At 32.2% G+C, this 19,365-nt stretch overlaps 3 protein-coding genes and 1 long non-coding RNA gene across 5 annotated transcripts; 2 read left to right on the top strand and 2 right to left on the bottom strand.

The window, feature by feature from the left end:
* The first annotated feature begins 2,626 nt into the window (after positions 1–2,626).
* LOC101204636 (probable serine/threonine-protein kinase PBL7) lies at positions 2,627–6,558 on the top strand. The gene is made up of 6 exons (XM_011655413.2): positions 2,627–3,002; positions 4,387–4,628; positions 4,933–5,068; positions 5,298–5,556; positions 5,640–5,772; positions 5,935–6,558. Exons 1-6 carry the CDS (start codon positions 2,849–2,851, stop codon positions 6,211–6,213), a joined length of 1,203 nt encoding a protein of 400 aa, XP_011653715.1. The 5' UTR covers positions 2,627–2,848; the 3' UTR covers positions 6,214–6,558.
* A 971-nt stretch (positions 6,559–7,529) lies between these two features.
* LOC101217299 (aspartate aminotransferase, mitochondrial) lies at positions 7,530–12,206 on the bottom strand. The gene is made up of 10 exons (XM_004147230.3): positions 11,830–12,206; positions 11,152–11,237; positions 10,636–10,842; positions 10,409–10,514; positions 10,143–10,247; positions 9,853–10,025; positions 9,280–9,439; positions 8,687–8,782; positions 8,132–8,226; positions 7,530–7,973 (listed from the first exon to the last, which is right to left on the bottom strand). The coding sequence occupies exons 1-10, from the start codon at positions 12,013–12,015 to the stop codon at positions 7,901–7,903; spliced, it is 1,287 nt and encodes a 428-aa protein (XP_004147278.1). The 5' UTR covers positions 12,016–12,206; the 3' UTR covers positions 7,530–7,900.
* A 2,147-nt stretch (positions 12,207–14,353) lies between these two features.
* On the bottom strand, positions 14,354–17,170 carry LOC116404660. Its single transcript, XR_004217661.1, has 2 exons — positions 17,016–17,170; positions 14,354–15,720 (listed from the first exon to the last, which is right to left on the bottom strand). It is a non-coding gene; the product is annotated as an uncharacterized LOC116404660 (long non-coding RNA).
* LOC105435249 (probable E3 ubiquitin ligase SUD1) lies at positions 14,856–15,936 on the top strand. Of its 2 annotated transcripts, none has more exons than XM_011655404.2 (2): positions 14,856–15,298; positions 15,430–15,936. In XM_011655404.2, exons 1-2 carry the CDS (start codon positions 14,892–14,894, stop codon positions 15,443–15,445), a joined length of 423 nt encoding a protein of 140 aa, XP_011653706.1. In that variant the 5' UTR covers positions 14,856–14,891; the 3' UTR covers positions 15,446–15,936. The 2 variants fall into 2 exon arrangements, with proteins under 2 accessions (XP_011653706.1, XP_011653704.1); XM_011655402.2 differs by having other exon boundaries at positions 15,408–15,936.
* Positions 17,171–19,365: the final 2,195 nt, after the last annotated feature.

Raw genomic sequence — 19,365 nt, 5'->3', positions numbered from 1 at the left:
AAGAAAATCATAAGGGACTAGACCAACAAAAAGTGCATATTCGACAACAACAACGAGCTAGAAATTGGCGATGTCTAGGTTGTGGAGCACATTGATGTTTTTTTTAAAAAAAAATTGTTGAATGAAAATTGTTAAATGAATGTATTAGACCTTCTACTTTATATTTAATAATTTCCAATCACAAGCAATTACTAAAACTTTACATCCTTCCTTTAATACAAAATGAATGGATTAGAACGATAAATATACATCCATAGGGAATGGCATTAATATGAACTGAATGAATTACTAACATAAAATTGCATACTCGTGTATTGAATTTTCGATTAATTGCTTGAATCGTTACAAATCTATCATGTCAAGTAACAAATGTAGAAAAAAAAAATGGTAAATTAACGTAAACATAAATTTAAAAAGAAATTGAAATAAATTTTGTCAATTCGAAAATACATATAACATACATTTTTAGTAAGTCTCGATAACAATAAAATTGAACCAACTTTTCTATAAAAAAAAACTATAATGATTGTATGTTTTTTAGTTAGAGAGAGAAAAATAAATTAATTTTAAATTAAACAAATAAGAATTTTTTAAGATGTGAGAGAAGATTAAATTAATTAAAATAATTCTTATTTAAAATGACGAACACCACATTTATTAATTCAAGCTCCTATGTTTTTTAATCCAAATTCTTAATTTAATACATTTTAACCTGTTTTTTTTTTAATTCAACACACTCTAACCATTCTCTAGTCACATTTTAACTAATTTCTTAAAATCCCTTTCTTCACGTTTTAACTAATTCACATTTTAATTAAATTTTAAAAAAAGTTGAACTACAACAAGAAAAACTAAATGACATTCTAGTTAAATTTTTTTAAAAATAAACTAGAAGGACGAAAACTAAGTCACAAAACTAAGTGGCGTTTTAATTAAATTACAAAAGAAATAAACCATTTTAATTAGTTTAATTAAATTAAGAAAATAAAAAGAAAAAGAAAAGAAAAAATATATAGGGAGTGGTCAAGCCTTCTAGGATAGAGAAAAGAAACTAAGACTTGACCAACGAGAGAAGAAAGAAAAACAAACGTGCATTATTAAAATAAATAGTTTTAAAATCGCATTATTTTGATAAATGTTATCAATATTATTAATAATAGATGTCTATTAGTGTCCTTGGTGGCCATAATCACATGTCAACCCTTTAATCAGCCAACATTCATGGCATGTGTATGTTAAATACTATAGTTTGTAATCTATCTCATGCTTACCAAATCGTCTCTAAATATAGACATTAGGTGGATCAAATCAACGTTTATAATAAGTGTATACATACATCTGCTAATATTTTGCTAACAACTTTCAAACTTCAAATTACATCTTCAAATCATTTTTGTATGTGGATTTAGACATGTTTTAGATGGCTATTTAGGTGTTTTTTTTCCTTCTAAGTCTCGCAACATTTTGAAATATCTTGCAACAACTTGCCGAGGCTTACAAAATTGAAATATCCATCTCCAAATCATTTTCATATGTATTTTAGGTGATCTCGGATGAGTTTAGCTAGACTTGTTATTTAGATGCTATTTTTTTATTTCGCAACATTTTGAAATATCAATTAGTTTGGATGTTTGAAAGCTATTACAAGATATAGAAAACGACACCTAGAATTTGCGAGATGAAAAAAAGCACATAAAAATCAAGCTTAACATAGGTCAAACTAGCTTAAATCACCTTAAAAACAAGTGTAAGATTAGATGTTTCAAGTCTGAAAGTTGGAACATCGTTGTGAGATGCTTGTGAGATGCCTACCAGATGAAAAAAAAAAAAATCTTGCAACAACTTCAAACCTTGAAACACTCAATTCTAACTCATTTTTATAGGTGAATTTGACGATTTAGGGTGAGTATGAGATTAATGGGAAAAGGTTTTAGTTTAAGATTTTAGTTATTTTCATTATTGTTGGAGAAGCATGTATCCACCTTAAATCACCTAAACTAGGTATATAAATGAGTTCAAGCCATGTGTTTTAAAATAACAATCAATAGTAGCAACTAGACACACATTTTATACAATGAATCACCAAGACATATAAGTCACACCTAAATCATTATACACAATATCCATCCATCAATTTATACAAATACCACTATATGCCTTCTTGAAACACTACAACAGCATCTCACCATTTTTCCCCACATAAGAAGAGTAAAATTTCATTACCCTAAAATGAAAGTTGGGAGACCTTAAACAATCCATCACAAGTTTTAACACTATGTCAATTTCAATATGTTGTCAAAATCATATACAAGCACCAACAAATATAACTAACTTAATATCATTATGCGACCCTAACTATCGTTGTTTGAAATTGTAGTCGTCGTTTGGTTAAGTCCTTTTCAAAGTTATAGTCGCCATTTGTTGTCAAGGTTGTAGTAGGCGTAGGTATTGAAAAAGGGGTTGAATCATGTGAGAAGCTAAAATTTAGGGGTGCATTTGGTTTACCGAAAATTTGAAGATAGTCGGTTATTCAACACACCTATTTCTCACTTCGTTACCGCAACAAACACCTTTGTTTTGTAAGACTCTTTTTTTCTCCACCAAAGGGCAATTTTGACCTTTCCTGACCACTTTGTATCAAAAGTGACTAAATTGAATATTCCATCACTGCCCCCCAAGTCTGTCTTAGTTTTGGCAATTTCCCCTCTAAAAAACACTTCGAAAACCTCCAAAAACTCACTCACTGCACCTCCTCCTCCTCCTCCTCCTACTCCTCCGCCCCCACCACCGCCACCACCAAACTCCTAATCGGAAATTTGCTAGGGTTTGCTCTATCGATCTAAACAAAATGGAAGTTGAAGATGACTACCGAAGGAAACAGCAACTCGTTCTTCTAGCAATCGTTGTCCTTGCTTCTCTGGCTCTCGTTTCTCTTCTCGTTGCTTTTAGCTACTACTGCTATATCAGCAATAAGGTCTCTAAACGCCTCAAGATCCGCAAAAGTACGCCTCATTTGGTATCATTTATATTGTTTTTTTCTTTCTGCATTATACGTCTTGACTGTTTTAGAAATCGCCTTGAATTTAGATAAAAGGATCATTTCAATTTCTTCAACTGCTAATAGATGGTGATTAATGCCTTTTTTTCTTTTTTCTGGTTTCGTAAATTGTTGCTTCTTTTATTTGAACAAAAACTTGTCGGCACAACAGTAATGACTATTGACTAAGGAAGATATCGTGTCGTGTGGTCCAGTCTGGTCCAGTCCATTGGAGGTTCTGCTTCTCCTTATTGTTGTGTAATTAATGCATCAATTGTATATTTCTCTTGACGCTATTTATTAATTGCAGGGAATAAGGAGGATGGTTGCGATATTGTTAATAATGTAGTATAAGGAAATTTAAACTTTCGAAAGTATGTAAGGGGAAATTTACACAAGTATATAATTTTATCTTAATTTGTAATAATTATTTTGGGCTTGGATCAAGAAATCTTGATAGATAAATCTTTCAAATGACATGTCATACAATCTAACTCTGATATACTTTAAAAAGCCATCGTTTAGTTGTGTTCTCCCTCGGCCCCCACCCACCCAAAGAAAGGAAAAAAATAATATCAAGTGACTTTGATGTACTGATGTGCTATATTAAGCCTTGGATATCCTAGTGGTTTGGTTGTGTTTAATAATGCAAGCCATTGGAATCACTATAACCATCATGCAGGGATTAAAATGTAGATATGAATATTGATATCAGAATTTTAATTTCACGGAAATATTGATAAAACATTGATATTGACGAATATTTTGTAAGTAAAAGAATTTATTAAAATTATTTTGATAAAGTTATTTTTACTATTAAACTAAGTTATGAGTATTGTTGTTACTATTTTTATGATGACCATTTCTTTTATAGTGTTTTACAACCATTTATTAAAGATATTGAAGATATCGATAGATCTTTAACATAGATGTTGAACTTTCCGATTTAATGGATATTTTAATCATTGGTACTATGTCACTCGCTAATTGGATTTCAGTTAACTGTAAGAGTTCTATTGGGGGATATATTGTAGAAAGTAATAGGATATTAGTAGGGGAATCAATGTTAATCAGCTAGAGGATCTCCATAGTGGGTGGATTGTAGGAGAGATAAAGCCCTCACGATAGGTGATTGGATAATTTAATTTCTCTTGATATTGCAATACAATTGTTATTTGTGTTTTTGTCTGTTTTGGTTACCTAGCATTAGCCTGAGCTTTTCCTTCTATGCTTCAAATTATTTGATTCCTCTTTTTACTTGGTTTTAGCTTTTAAACTTTAATTTTTCTGCATATATCAGAAAATTGATGAGGTAGTTGATATGTGCTGGTAATTCTCAATTCTTGAAGGGGCTGATCTTGAAGATGGAGGTAGTTTTGAAAATGTTAAAGAATTTTCCACAGAGAAAGGTCTCCAATTATTCACCTTCAAGCAGCTACACTCGGCAACTGGTGGTTTTAGCAAGTCAAATGTGGTTGGGCATGGTAGCTTTGGCCATGTGTATAGAGGAGTCCTGAACGATGGAAGAAAGGTTGCGATTAAGCTTATGGATCAAGCAGGAAAGCAGGGAGAGGATGAATTTAAAGTGGAGGTAATTTCTATGGACTCATTTTGTATGCTTTGGCTCTCTTTGTTTAGCAGCAATGGGCACAAAAGACTGTTGAACTTATTATGAAGACTAATATAATGCTGAGTTCCTTTTAAATTATGATGATTGGATCATTTGTAGTTCTGTTGTATGCTATCTTTTTCTGTTTATTTGGGAAAAAGCAGTAAATAAGAATTCTTTTTTACCCTAAGTGTCACATACTTTTGGTACATTAAATAAAACATTTAGGCCTTGTTTTTTGCGCTTTAGAAGTTGATTATTGATTAGTTGATAACCTTGTCAATAGGTGGAATTGTTAAGTCGGCTTCATTCGCCATATTTGTTGGCATTGCTCGGGTACTGCTCAGATAACAATCATAAATTGCTCGTATACGAGTTCATGGCCAACGGCGGTCTGCAAGAACATCTATACCCTGTTGGCAGTACGTATTAGATTTATTTGACAAATTGATTCCTTTACCAACGTAAACTCAATTTAACTGAACATATCCATTAGTTGTCTTCCCCACACCACACGCCTTCAACGGAAAGGGATAGAGGATTCTCTTTCAAGAGTTGATGCACACTGATCTTGAAGTTACAACCATTAGTCGATTATGTAGCTCAAGATTCTTCCAATTTTGGTTTTAATTCATGAAATTTTAAGTTCAGGTTCAAATTCCATCAGCGTTAAGTTGGACTGGGAAACACGACTGAGAGTTGCACTCGAAGCTGCCAAAGGTTTGGAGTATTTACATGAACATGTATGCCCCCCAGTAATTCACAGGGATTTCAAGAGCAGCAATGTTCTGTTGGACAAAAATCTTCATGCTAAGGTTTCTGATTTTGGATTGGCAAAGATCGGCTCAGACAAAGCCGGGGGTCACGTCTCCACTCGAGTTTTGGGAACACAAGGATATGTTGCTCCTGAGTAAGAAGTTTTTTTACAAAAATGTTTGATGCTCATATGGAATTTCAGCTTTTTTTGAAGTATAAGGTCACTTTTTCTTGCAGGTATGCGCTAACAGGGCATTTAACAACAAAATCAGACGTTTATAGTTATGGGGTTGTCCTCTTGGAGCTGCTCACAGGTAGAGTCCCAGTTGATATGAAGAAAACTCCTGGGGAAGCTTCTCTTGTTTCTTGGGTGAGCTTTTTAACCGTTTCAATATTTGAAAATTTCTGTAATGAAATTATAGCTCATTACAAAGTAGAATTTGATCAAAGTTCTCAAACTAACCTCGATGACTCAGAATTTAAAAAATTCAATTCTTATTTTCCCGTTACATTGGGATGATTGGTGAGACAGGCTTTGCCGAGGCTGACCGACAGGGAGAGAGTGATGCATATAATGGACCCTGCATTGGAGGGTCAGTACTCTATGAAAGATGTTGTTCAAGTGGCAGCAATTGCAGCAATGTGTGTTCAACCGGAGGCAGATTACAGGCCGCTGATGGCCGATGTTGTCCAGTCATTAGTCCCACTTGTGAGAAATTATAGGACAACTTCAAAGATTATTGGTAGCAGTTCTAGTTCCAGCGCTACCAAGTCGCCTGCACCCCACGACAATGCTAGTTCGGGAGACTGAATGAAACAAAGAACAGGTTGCCTTGACGTGTGATTTCTGTAAGCTAACTTAGATAGATTTTAAACCGGTTTGAGTTGTAATAAATTCATATTCATCATATGCTAATTGTTTATTGTCTTAGCTGAAGGCTTTTACCGACGCGGGTCGGTGTCTCGTGGAAAATCAGAAGGTCATAAGATATGTAATTGATTTCCCTGTAGTATGTTTGTGATATAACTAAGTAATGTTTTCCTAAATGGGGGAGGCTGTGTATTTGTAGGCTACCTGACCCTTATGACTTTAAATGTAAAAGCTTTTGTTGTTGTTGTAATGACACTCATTCTTATTATTATTCCTCTTCTCAAACCTTTTTTTTGCTCTTTACTATTTGTTGCAATTGCATGTCTTCTTTTTCATCCTTTTATATTTATTGCAGAATAAACTAAAATATTCACAAAATCTGTAAAAATGTTATTGTTATAGACAAACATCTTTTATTTTACTTACTTTGTAGAAAATAAAAGGAAAATTAAAAATAAGTCATAACAAAATTCCTTAGCCTAAATAACGAATGAAACGTTGGGTCAAATATATTAGTAAATTATAGGGTCTAATATTTAGACTTAGTGATATAGTGTTACTTTTTAAATAATTCTTAACCACGTTATGTATTATTAAGGTTAAATTATGGAAATATCATTAAACTTTGCTTTTTGTTTCCAAAATACTCATGTATTTACAAAAGTTTTAATTTTACCATTTCATAACTATCTTTCATTGAGAATTGGCATCTAAATAGTTTTGCATGACTTAAAACTAAAATTTGAAACATTTACGAAACTTTAGAAATAATATTACAACTTTTTAGTGCGTATAATAATATTATATATATATATATATATGATTTAGCCTATTATGATACAATGGTCGGGTTTAATGTAAAATATTTTCTCCAATTTTATTTTTCAATTAATCTAAAATAAATTTTATCAACATCAATTGCTTCATTTGAAACTTAGAGTCAAGTTAGATTGAATTAAAAATATATATATTTTTTAGAAAATTCATTTTTGTTTAAAAAGTTGTTTAAAATACAAATCTATTTTAAGTGGCCTTCAAACCATGAGTTTTTTGGAGTGATTTTAGAAAGGAGGGTGAGTAACATGTAGTTAAACATTCATGAGTTGGGTTAAGCCCTTTTGAACAATCATAATTAAAACAAATCATATATGGGGACCTTCAGTTCAAATTCTTAATAATTAAAGACAAAAATATTTGACAAGAAAAATGTATAAAAATTTATAGCAGTGTAGAAGGTGAAAAAGAGGCAACCAAACTTAAAGAAGCAAAGCAAATGAATCGAATTAATAATAATTATTTAGCTGGAAATAGAAGACAAACGTATGTATAATCCGATCAATTTGACAATGCATACTGACATTATCATACTCGAAGACTCGCGAATGCTCTTGAAAAAGAAAATCCACAAAAAGTAGAGAGGAAGGAACATAATTTATGAGGACAAAAATCAATGTTTAATCTGTGAGGTAAGGCCCCTTCCCTATTTATATTTTAACTAAAAGGGAAGGTGGAAGGAATTTTTGAAATAGGTGGTAGTAATAGGTACCTTTTTTATTCACCAGCCAGGGGTTCTCCCTGTGGTGTATCATTTTTTTTTTTTAATTTTCTTTTTGTAAGCCGTAATCAGTCAAATAGATTTTGTAACCTCGTGAATGGCGTTTGCCAGATATGGTACATTCCCCGTTGTCACACCTGCCATGCTGTTTACAAACGTTCCTTTTAGTTTCTTACCAAATAGATTATAAAATTTGAACGGATGTAAATATAACAATTTAGATTTAAAACAGAAGTATTAGTATATTATTATAGAATAACAGTAAAATGAATGGAATTAGTAATGCTTCATTAGTGATATTACCTTATACGGCCATTTCTAGTCATGTAAATGTGATATTCATTTGTCAAACGGTCAACCTGTTCGGGTGTCAATCCACTGTAACAGAACATCCCAATCTGTGCAATGTAACAGCAAAACCAATAAGGTCACCAAATGGACTAAAATAAAACGAAATTGAATGATTAAAACTAGCAATTGAAAATGACTCTTTTAGGCTGTTTAATTTGGCTTTTAGTTTTGAAGAAATAAATCTATTCTCTCAATTTCTTACAATAATTTTCATCTATTACTTAAACTAAATTCAACAAACAAAAATATGTTTTAAAAAACTACTTTTTTCTCTTTTATAATTTTCTAAACTTTGGCTTACTAATGTCAATATCAAAAATTAAAAACCAAAACCAAAACCAAATGGGACTTTAGTTGAAAAACTATGGGTGAAAGTCGAACCATGAACCTTCAGATTGGTAAAACAATTATAAGTGGACCTTAAACAATCAATGTTAGGAATGGTAATTGATGTTTCTACACTAAGTTGTTACACTCAGATCAACTCTAAAATTGAAGTTTAGGCACCTGTTTGGTTATATGTTCCCATGACAATGGTGATCCCAACTTTTCAAGGTTTTCTCGAAGAGCAGTTCGCATACCAATGATTCGATCTGCCATGACCTGAACAGCCAAAATAAGATGAGATGAGAACATCAAAAAAGGAAAAGCGAATCTGTTAAATTTGAGGTTTATTTTTCTATTTAATTGAACATATTGCCATCAGCCTCAAGATGTTAATTGAATTTCTACTTGTCAAAAACTATATCATACAAAACTCAGAAATTCCAGGTGGAAAATGCCTCGATAGTAGAAACTTCTAAACACAGAATATGCATTGGATGATTTTGGGATGAAATACAATAATCATGACGTATCTCTAAGCAAAAGATATTGCATGAGTAAAAGAAAAATTAGTAGTAAATCATGATGATTATAGATTATCCAAAGCTAGGAAAGTGAGGTATGAAAGTCAGCGGTTACAATGTTTATCTCAAACTAACAGATAGATATATGCACTCTAATTTTATTTTAATGACGAAATCAAAGTAGCGTACCGAAAAAGTTCTAAGACGATGTAGAGCATAAATATATGGATAATGTGAATCAATCATGGTTACCTTAACTTCCTTCAGCCATAACTTCTTCAAGTCTGGATCCCCAAGGATAATTGAAACTACCAATGCACCGTGAATAGGTGGATTACTGTACATCGGTCGAGCAAGCTGCTGCAGCTGACTTTTAACAGCTACTGCTTGTTTTTCATCTTCGCAGACCACACTGTAATCAATTGAATATAGCATTAATGTCAGTGAATAACATAAGAACTATATAGCTTAAAATATAAAGTAGATTAAAATGATAGTAAAGTGAAACAAACATGATATCAGTTCATCAACTTAAAAAGACTTAAATTCATTAAACAATGAAATGAATTCTTTATTAAACTGTATTAATTCATTATTCTACAAACTTGTCACACATACTTGGCCTCTAAACTGTGAGGTGTGACCATGAGATCCAACGACCACTATATCTGGCCGAGGAAATTGATGATTGTTGGTGATTAAAATCACATCGAAGTTACGTTAGCCCCTTGACAAAACATGAACTAGGGGTAGGCCTTACTAGGAGATATGTTTTTTATAGTAAGAAAAAGTGGAAGTGGAATCTCGATGGCGAGAGGCACATACCTAAGACATCCTACTCTCTGGCCATAGAGTCCCATATTTTTAGCATATGATTGTGCAATTCCAATATGATGGCCATCCTCGAGAAAGATCCTGATCGACTTTGCATCTTTTTCTGGATCACCACTAGCAAAACCTTGGTATGCCATGTCAAAAAAGGCAAAATGACCTTTTACCTGAAAAATAAATAAATATAAATAGAATCACAATGCTCACTATCTGGCAAATAATGATTGAGTCTAGCGATAATCACACAAGTACGAAGTATGAACAATCATCCCAAAAGTTCTGACCTTAAACTGGTATGATATCTCTCTCCATTGTTCCTCCGTGGGATCCACTCCAGTAGGATTGTGAGCACATGCGTGAAGCAGAAAGAATGAACCATTTGGAGCATTCTAAATACCGTCATGCAATTTTTAAAAACATAAAAACAAAACAAAAATATTAGAAGAACGAAAGCAACAGAATCCAGTGTGCTCATGGGGCAATATTAACATGAATATTAGAGTTATAGGGTTAGATGAGACAGCATGGAAATGTCAACGTGCTTTAATACCTTAATGTCATCCATGAGTGCAGAAAAGTCTAATCCCTTAGACTCTGGATGATAATAATGGTATGTCCTTTGAGGAACTTGTGCATCTCTCCAGATGTTATGGTGGCTGTTGAAAATTGACAAGTAAGAAACAGCATACCAACGAAGTAGCTTTAAAACTTTTTTTTCCTCTGGAATTGGTGGGGTAATTTAAATAATTTTCCTGCAGATTCAGAAACAATTCTTACTTGGCCCATGTAGGGACTGGTATATAAATTTGGGATTCGGGAAGGAAACGTTTTTGAAAGTCAGCAAAAATTCGACATGCTCCAGTTCCAGAGAGAGATTGTATACTTGCTATCTTCTTATCTTTGATCAAGTCAGAATTCTCTCCATAAGCCAGCTTCAGTGTTTCTTCCACCATCTTTATACTCCCTCCCATTGGAAGATACTCCCTGGTAGAACACAAAAAATGTTGTCATTACTTTTAAGTATTCAATAAATTAATTAAGAAAAAAAAAAGAGTTTCAAGTGTGGACGCTCAACCAGGTGACATATCTTGTTTTGTGCACAAAAGGACTAGATGCGTAACAAAGGAAAAAATACCACAGGAATCTACATAGTTGTTGGAGGGGATAGAAAGATAAGCTTGGTGTGACGACAGTAAAAAGTTGCAATCACGACAGCAAGTTGATATTTAAATTATAAGATAAAAATACAATTATTTAAATGCATCCAAACGGATACATGAGACGCCGTCTTACATATTCAGGTTTCCTGCAATCCTCCGTTCAGCTTCCCTCACACAATCGAGGACCACCGGCTTTCCGTTATCATCTCGATAGGCACCCTACAGTGAAGGAGACATAAAGATAAATATGAAAAATTCGCAGGACGCGATCAAAAGAGACAACAATTTCCCAATAAAATAATAATTAAAAAATATTAGGAAGTTTCCGTTCCGAGAACTTGAAGAATGTTTTGGATCAATCGAGACGGTCATCAAAATTTTGAACGGATATCACAGACAGAAACAACTATTAATTTAATAGGTGAGAAAGACAAATTTGCTGCTTCTCGATTCAATAATAAAACCTTAAAACAGTTGTCGCACATTGAATCCCCAAGATTTAATGACTAGAATAACTAAATGCTTAAATCTAAAGCAAAAGCTATCGCATGCACTCACGAAAACTGCAGTTCAAATAAGGATATTATTCAAGAAATATACAGAAGACGGATGAAACAAATAGTTTATGTATCAAATACGATTTTCCATTTTCCACTCAGATACCAAAAAACTCGCATAACTCGTATAAGCGAATTGAAAATTTTTATTCAGACGTTTGTGAACTTGGTTATTAAAAAACTCAAGAGAAGCAAAAACAGGCAGAAGAAGAGCAATGAAACAGAGGAAAATGGAAGAGGACGAAGAAACTCACTACTCCAACATTGACTTTGTTAGGACTCGGATCGGCCAAGAAAGCTTCAGTAACGCCTAGAATCGGATCTTTGGGAGCCGGTTCTACGCTCTTCCACCAAGAAGAAATGGATCTAGCGCCGATTCCGAAGCATCTCAGGTTGTTCTGGTTTAAAAGCTTCCTCGAAATAGTAGCTTGCAACGCCATGGAACGTGAACAGTAAACCGGTAGCTCTGTCTTTCACTGTTGTATATGAAATTGGAAGGAGAAGGCAGGGGAGAGGAGAATTTGAAGGGGCGCGAAAACAGAGGATTTAGGTCCAAGTGGAGAAATCCTCGAAATGCTCAAACCCATGGAGGTGAAGCTTTACATATATGCACCTAAGCTTCTTACTTGACTGGGCCTTCTTCTTTCTTTTTCCCTTTTTCCCTTTTTTCTATAAAAATAACTTTTTAAAAAATAATAAACTTTACCAAATATTTATAATATATATTGTAAATTATGATTGATATGTGTACTAAAATATATGTATAATGTATAACGATTCCAAACTGGTTCGTAAATATTTTAATTTATTTTTTAATTTAAAAATACCTTAAATAAAAAATGATTGAAAAAATACTTTATTTAAAAATTTTCAATAAAGTGACAATTGAGTCAAAATGTTAATAATTAAACCTTTTGTTTCTTATATTTTTTCAAATGAAGTCTATACAAACTCCTCTCTTCTTATAAATAGTTTAAATAATCAATCACTTTTCACTACTATAAAAATACTCTTTTGGCGTTTTTTAACAATCAAGAACTAAAAGACGTCATGAAAGTTAAAAACTATCTCTGTCTTTCAATAAAAATTCTTGTTGAAATCATATATTTCTTGTCGTTTTTTTAACACCGTCAAATATTTAAAATCACAAACGTTGAGAGTGTCCATCTTTCTAATAGTGTTGTTCACATGAGATTTCGAAAAAATGTAGTTCGTGAAATTGAACTTTCTATATTGATGAATATAGTTGATACAATCTCTAGTATTTACTATTTTTATGTTTTATCTCGAATACAAGTTAAAATTTAGAACTTCTTGATCTTCGGTCTAGTTGCAAGTTGATTTGAACTTCGATCTTCTAGAATCAAAGGAAAGTTTAATCTTTCAAATCTTCAATCTTTAAGAAGTTGTTTTCAAATCTTCAATCTTTAAGAAGTTGTTGATCTTGTTATGAACTTACACGTCTTGAGAGCTTGTAGAAGTTTGAATATTCAATTTTTTAAGGTTTAGTACTTTAGAGCTTCAATTCTTTCTTCAACCAAAGACCTTTAAATGAGTGACAAATGTTTATATTTATAAAGGAATTTCATAGACTTTAGGTGAGCTTAGGCTCATTTGTCTATTGGGCTTGAGCTTGGACCCATTTACTTGTTGGGTTTGGACTTGAACTTATTTGAACTTGGACCCGTTTTCTTAGCACGTCTCGCTTGATTTTTCATTTGGGACTTGTGTTAGGTTGGATATGAGAAAACTTGATTATCCAAAATCCAATCAAATTATAATCACCACCATTTTTGTTACGATGACATGTCGAAATTTCTTGCTCAAACAAGTGTTTTAATTATTATTATTATTTTTTAATTTGGTTAAGGATGCAACCATTATTATCCAAATTTAGTTGAAAAAAAAAAAGAAGAAAAGAGACTTTTTAGTTTTTAAAAACAAAAAGAAAAATGATTACAAACTCGACAAATAATAATAAACATAGTTAGTTAATAAGAAATTGTATTATTAAGTTTAAAGTCAAATCTAGTTCATACCTTCCAACAAAAGAAATTATTAAAATAATAAATGTTACCATCTTAGGGATAAAAATACTTAAAATGTGACAAAATTAACCCTTTAATAAGTTTTCATTCAAAATGTCTTTGAGAAAACTTTACATTAATATGTTGAATGAATTTTAAAATATATATAATAATATGAAATTGATAACATGAAAAATGTTGTTGTACGTGGCTAAAACTTTTTGTTTGTATGACAAAAGAATAACATAAATTGTAAAATAATTAACAAACGAAACCTCGAAAACAAACAATAAACTTCTATTTTCTATGAACATTTAACGAAGTAGATGACTAAAAATCTCGTGCCCAACTACTATTTTAAAAGTTTCTTCTCAATCTCAAGATGAAAAGCTATTGGTGATAGGAGTGGCCATCATTCATTGACAACTTCACTTTTGGGAATGTGCTATCATTGTTAGTCATTGAAGGACAAACTTGACATTTTTTTAAAAAAAAATTACTAGTTGACTAGAGACCCTTTGCTATGTTTACAAATATTTGTTCTATGTGCTACATTTTAAATTTATTTTCTAAATTATGTTGTTGGCTATAATTTTCCTATTATTGTTGAGAGAGGAACTTTTCTTATTTTGATTTTTTATTTATTTCTTACAATAGTTTCCTCTTTATATTTATACCATTACGAAGATTAAGTCAATAGTAAATGAACTAACCATTGCAAGTTAAGAAACCCAACTGAAAGTCGCAGAAATAAAAAGCTCTAATCATAGTACTTTTAAAAGCAGTAATATGATAGTATCAATAAGAGTTAGAAAAGCTTACAAATCTGGTAGCTTCGATTGCTTATAAGACAGTAACAATTGATATTTTCTGCTACTTCCCTTTGCTTTCTTCTCTGGGTTTACATGAAAGTGTCACTTTCGCTACAAGGAGGAGGGGCTTGTGATGGGGGTGTGCCACACTGGATAATACCCCTTCCTCTCGCAAATTCTTGTCTTGTCTATACAAACAACAAGTGGGAAAAGCTTATTTCAGACAGTAAGTTGAAATTCCGTGTAGTTGTCAGTCTCCCTTGCTTCATCCTAAAGAAAGGCAACAATCTGATTCTCTCCCTTTTAATCTTTTAAACTCTTCTATCATTTGTTCCATACTCGTTTCATCTAACCGATCTCAAGATTATTTGAAGCAGCAGTTCAATTACCTTAGGACTCCCAGCTTCCTTCTCACTATTCAATTACCTTGGCAAATTCCATGATATGTAAACTTGTTCGTGGAGACCAAACATCGATATGATTGAACAAAATGAAGGATCAAGTGGGATAACAAGCCCAGATGAACCTAAGACAATTGTTGCATCGCCGTCGAGACCTCGTGAAGCGAAAGGGGTAATTGGAGGGGAAGGTGGGACCTGTGTGCGTGAGAATGAGGAGAATAGAAAGAGGCATGGAGTGGAGATGCTAGAGACCAGCTCACAGCCAGAGAGTCATCAAAACTGCATCATTGATATAAAAACCAATGGAGAGTCAGTGGATGATGAAGATTCTAGTGAAGAAAAGGTTTGCAGGATATGTCATTTGGGCTCCGAAAACGAGTCGATAACTTCAGAACTCATACACCTCGGGTGTAGCTGCAAAGATGAGCTTGGAATATCACATCGTGACTGCGCCGAGATTTGGTTTATGCATCGAGGCAACAGGTAAAATTCCTATGACGATCTTCATCCTCTCCTCTCTTCACAGTTTCCAATAACAGATATGGTGCTCTTAATATAACTCCAATTCTGTATCATCCCTTTCTAATGGTAGACAATGTGAGATTTGTGGTCAGACTGCAACAAATGTGAGGAGAAACAGGAGTAGCCATTTTGCAATACATCGGAATGAGAGGAGATTGGTAGCAAGCTCAACAGTGTCGACAGTGTCCTTGGACAATGAGGTTTCATTATCCTGTTGCTGGGGGCAGCGCTTCTGTAATTTCCTATTAACATGTACAGTTCTAGCCTTCCTCCTCCCATGGTTTTTTCGTGCCGATTTCTTTGGATGATGAGCGATGGTCTTTCTCAAACATCCTATCATCACATTAATCAGCTACAAAGATTCCAGACGTGCAATCCCGGACCTGGGAATAAGCAGATGCAACAGTTTCACACAAGGAAGAATTGACAAACATGTACATATATAGAACAGTGCATATAAAAATGCTAACTCACAATAATTCTATATCAAGAGTAAGAAAATTGAAAATAGTTAGCCAGAGAGAGAGAGAAAGAGATTGCAATGCAAACAATAGAAATGGTTATAATTTACTAAACTATTTACCCTTTCCATATTAAAATGTATTTTCTAAGTCATGTCTTTGTCGAGGCATCAAACAAAAAGGCAGGCACTAAGCATAGAGATTAAAAAAATAGATCTTTATATGGCGGATCCTGCTTTTCTAGTTTCTAACCATAATCACCTAGCATCTTAAATGAATAGCTATATTACAATTCAAGTAAATTAGTCCATTTAAAAGAGATTAAAAAGAAAAAATAAATAAATTTCTGTTATACTTGTGATGTTTTCCGAAGATATTGAAAGCAAGGAATTAGGAGGATACATTTGAGAAAAGAAAAGTATATATGGACAATTCGAAGTGTCATAAAGTTTACAGAATAGCCTTAGTGAGCTCGGGATATTAAAGATGAATGAAATAGAGGAAATTACTCTAAAACAACAAAAAATGATTAGCATGTTTAAAAATGACTCTAAAGTCTAAGCCATGTCTTAAATCTCAAATCAATTTAGATACGAGTTTCATGCCATCAGAACTAATTCTAAAAGATTAAAAGCATGTTCTGGAGTGATTTTGAACCTAACAAATGTGACGTTAACCATTTTAATTAAAAGCATCCTCCAACAGCACAAGCATGGCATTTCAAATTGAAGAAAATATGACAAACTCTAGAGATTATTTATCCTATTCTCGATATAAACTATATTTACAATAGGCATACAGTATTTTTATAAAAACACAACAACAACACTAGGCAAACGATACTTGTGCTTTCTTCAAATTAACCTTGAGATTTGACAAGTTTTAAGTGATAAAAAAAAAAGCTGCCAATTCAGTAAGTGAATGAGAGAAAAGCCATTTTGCAGATGGAAATGTATGAAGGCAGAAATAAAACAATTGGATTAGCAAAGATGTGAAAGGCATTATTCCTAGATAGAAAAACAAGCAGAAGCTTAAAAAAATGATGATAAATTAAACATAGAGAAACAGCAAAAGTCAGTTGAATCATTGGATAGATTGATTCCAGGATGAAAAATTAATTTGGGCAAAATGGGCAATCTCATGGAAAGAGATCAAGAATTGATGATTGATCCCTAAAGTAAAATTAGGCCTCTGTAGAAAAAAGCATTAAATTTCACCTCTTCATCAAGATTCAACCTATCTCGCGTGCTTCTTCTCAGTACCCTCGACGGCGGCTGCGACGAGCGACGGCTTCGTCTTCAAACAACGACTACGAGAAACTACGACTTCGATTAGAAGGACAAGAGATTGTTTAATGGGAAATTGCATACCGATATCGATATTAGTAATTATAGCACATTCGTTCGGAATTTTGCAAATATCCCCAAATTTTTAATTCTCAATTTTAAATTTGATATTATTCCTAAACTATCCTTCCATAACTTATTTCTCTTTTTTTCAATGTCATACTCATTATTGATTTATACTCCCACTTTTTAAGGTCCTAATTATATGTTTATTCTTATACTATCAAAATTATTTATTTTTTATATCTTAATATTAATTTTATAAAATCAATAGTACAATAATTACAATATGAAATATTATATAATGGTTGTTGATCTAAGTAATTTAATTTTATTTGTGATTTTTCTTTACTTTCTTTAATGTGTATTTTGAGTTAAATCTAATTCCAAATGATTTTGTTTTATTTTTTATATTATTTTTTTGTTTTACTTTGTTTCAGTTTCGTATATTTGTGATATACTTATATTATATGTATTAGTTGGTTAACATAGATTTTTTATTTTTTTAAATTTTATGCAGTTCATTAGAGTATTGTTAAGTATCTGAATGATGTAACTCATTGTATCATTATCAAGTATATTAACAATATATTATTAAAGAATATCAGTAAAGTGAATCATTATCAAGTATATGAATCGAGTTTATAAGTGTATATCAATAGTATATCAAATGTATAAATAGGACTTCAAGCATATCAAGTGCATTTAATCACTCAATTGTATAAGTGAAGAATACAAAATGTATCTGCAGTGTATCAGGTGTATCAAACATATATTAGTAATGTTTCGGTATTTAATGTATCAAAGAGTATCAGGTGCATTAAGTGTATCAATCAAATTTATCGGATGTATCAAGAAGTATCAAGTGTATCAATTGGTGTATTAGGTGTATCAGACATGTATAAGGTGTATCAAACATATATTAGTAACGAGGACATTTGTGACATTTTACTTCTTGATGTGTGGGCTGGCCTTCGTTTTTTCCATTTTTGCAAATAATAAAATGTGTATGATATGGACTTAATTATTATAACTTATTTTGCCATTTTTGCAAGTGCCCCTTGTATAATTGTGTTAGAATTTGATGTTATTTTAGGTTTTAATGTTATAAAAGCTTGTGATGGACTGTTTGCTCGTCATTGGTAAGGATGGCAATGGTTCAGTTTTAGTGAATGAAAAATAATCTTTTTTTTTGTTTGCATCACTCGTGAATTTATTAATTTGAAAACAATATGAGTGTTTGATACTCAATCCTCGATACTAGATATTGACTACATGATGTTTTATCCTCTGTACTTTTATATTATATGCTCTATGTTATATAGTAGATACTCGAACCTCAATGCTACTGGATGTTCAATGCTCAATGTTCAATACTTAAAGATTTACATTTTATTTATGTTATATATATGTTTGTCACTATACTCGATGCTCTATTCTTAAAGAAACACACACATAAAAGAAGTATAAAATAGAATATCAATACTCCCTCAACACCAAATCAAATATTATTAAGGGTTTGTTCACTAAATCAATTTGAACTTCCTTTGTGAGCCGTTGGGATCTAATAAACCTATAGATTATGATCTCCAACCATCTAATATGAGCTGACTAAACTCTTTAAACCAACAAACCAACATTCGTTAACTAACGACATTGTCTGCTATAACCCGTAGCTAGATATATTTTGTGTCCAATTGACGTAACTATGATTAGTAAGTTAAACATTCACGGAGTGATCATAATTTTAGTTAGATCAAAATATATTTTTACCCTCAAAATTACATCTTGTTTTAAGTAATCTAATGAATAATTGGTTTATGGTCTAGGAAGGTATGACCATTCTTAAGTATCAATGTAACACCTAAGGGAACAATCTCATCTCGAATTACGTAGAGCTAGACAGCACAATTTCAATTCTATGTTATATCAAATATAAAGTATATGAATATAGAACAAATAAATTTGTAAATGAAAGGTTTTTTTTTATTTATTTATGTTCTTGCAAGTGCTCCTAAAATAAACGGTTTATTTTTCTCTCTAGTCAAATTTCAATATCTTTCTTTGTCTCCAAAATCTAATTAGGAATATATGTTACAAAACAATGTACCTAATACGCTAAAATTCATGGAGTTACACAGATTAATTAATTTTTTACCTTGGATTTATCTTTGACCAACAAAATTAAATACAGTTAAATACGTGAACTTTTCTCCATCAT

This window comes from Cucumis sativus, chromosome 1, assembly GCF_000004075.3.
Source record: "Cucumis sativus cultivar 9930 chromosome 1, Cucumber_9930_V3, whole genome shotgun sequence".
Taxonomy (NCBI): Eukaryota; Viridiplantae; Streptophyta; class Magnoliopsida; order Cucurbitales; family Cucurbitaceae; genus Cucumis; species Cucumis sativus.
Note: the sequence above shows the minus strand (reverse complement) of the source record. Positions and strands in the feature narration are given on the sequence as shown.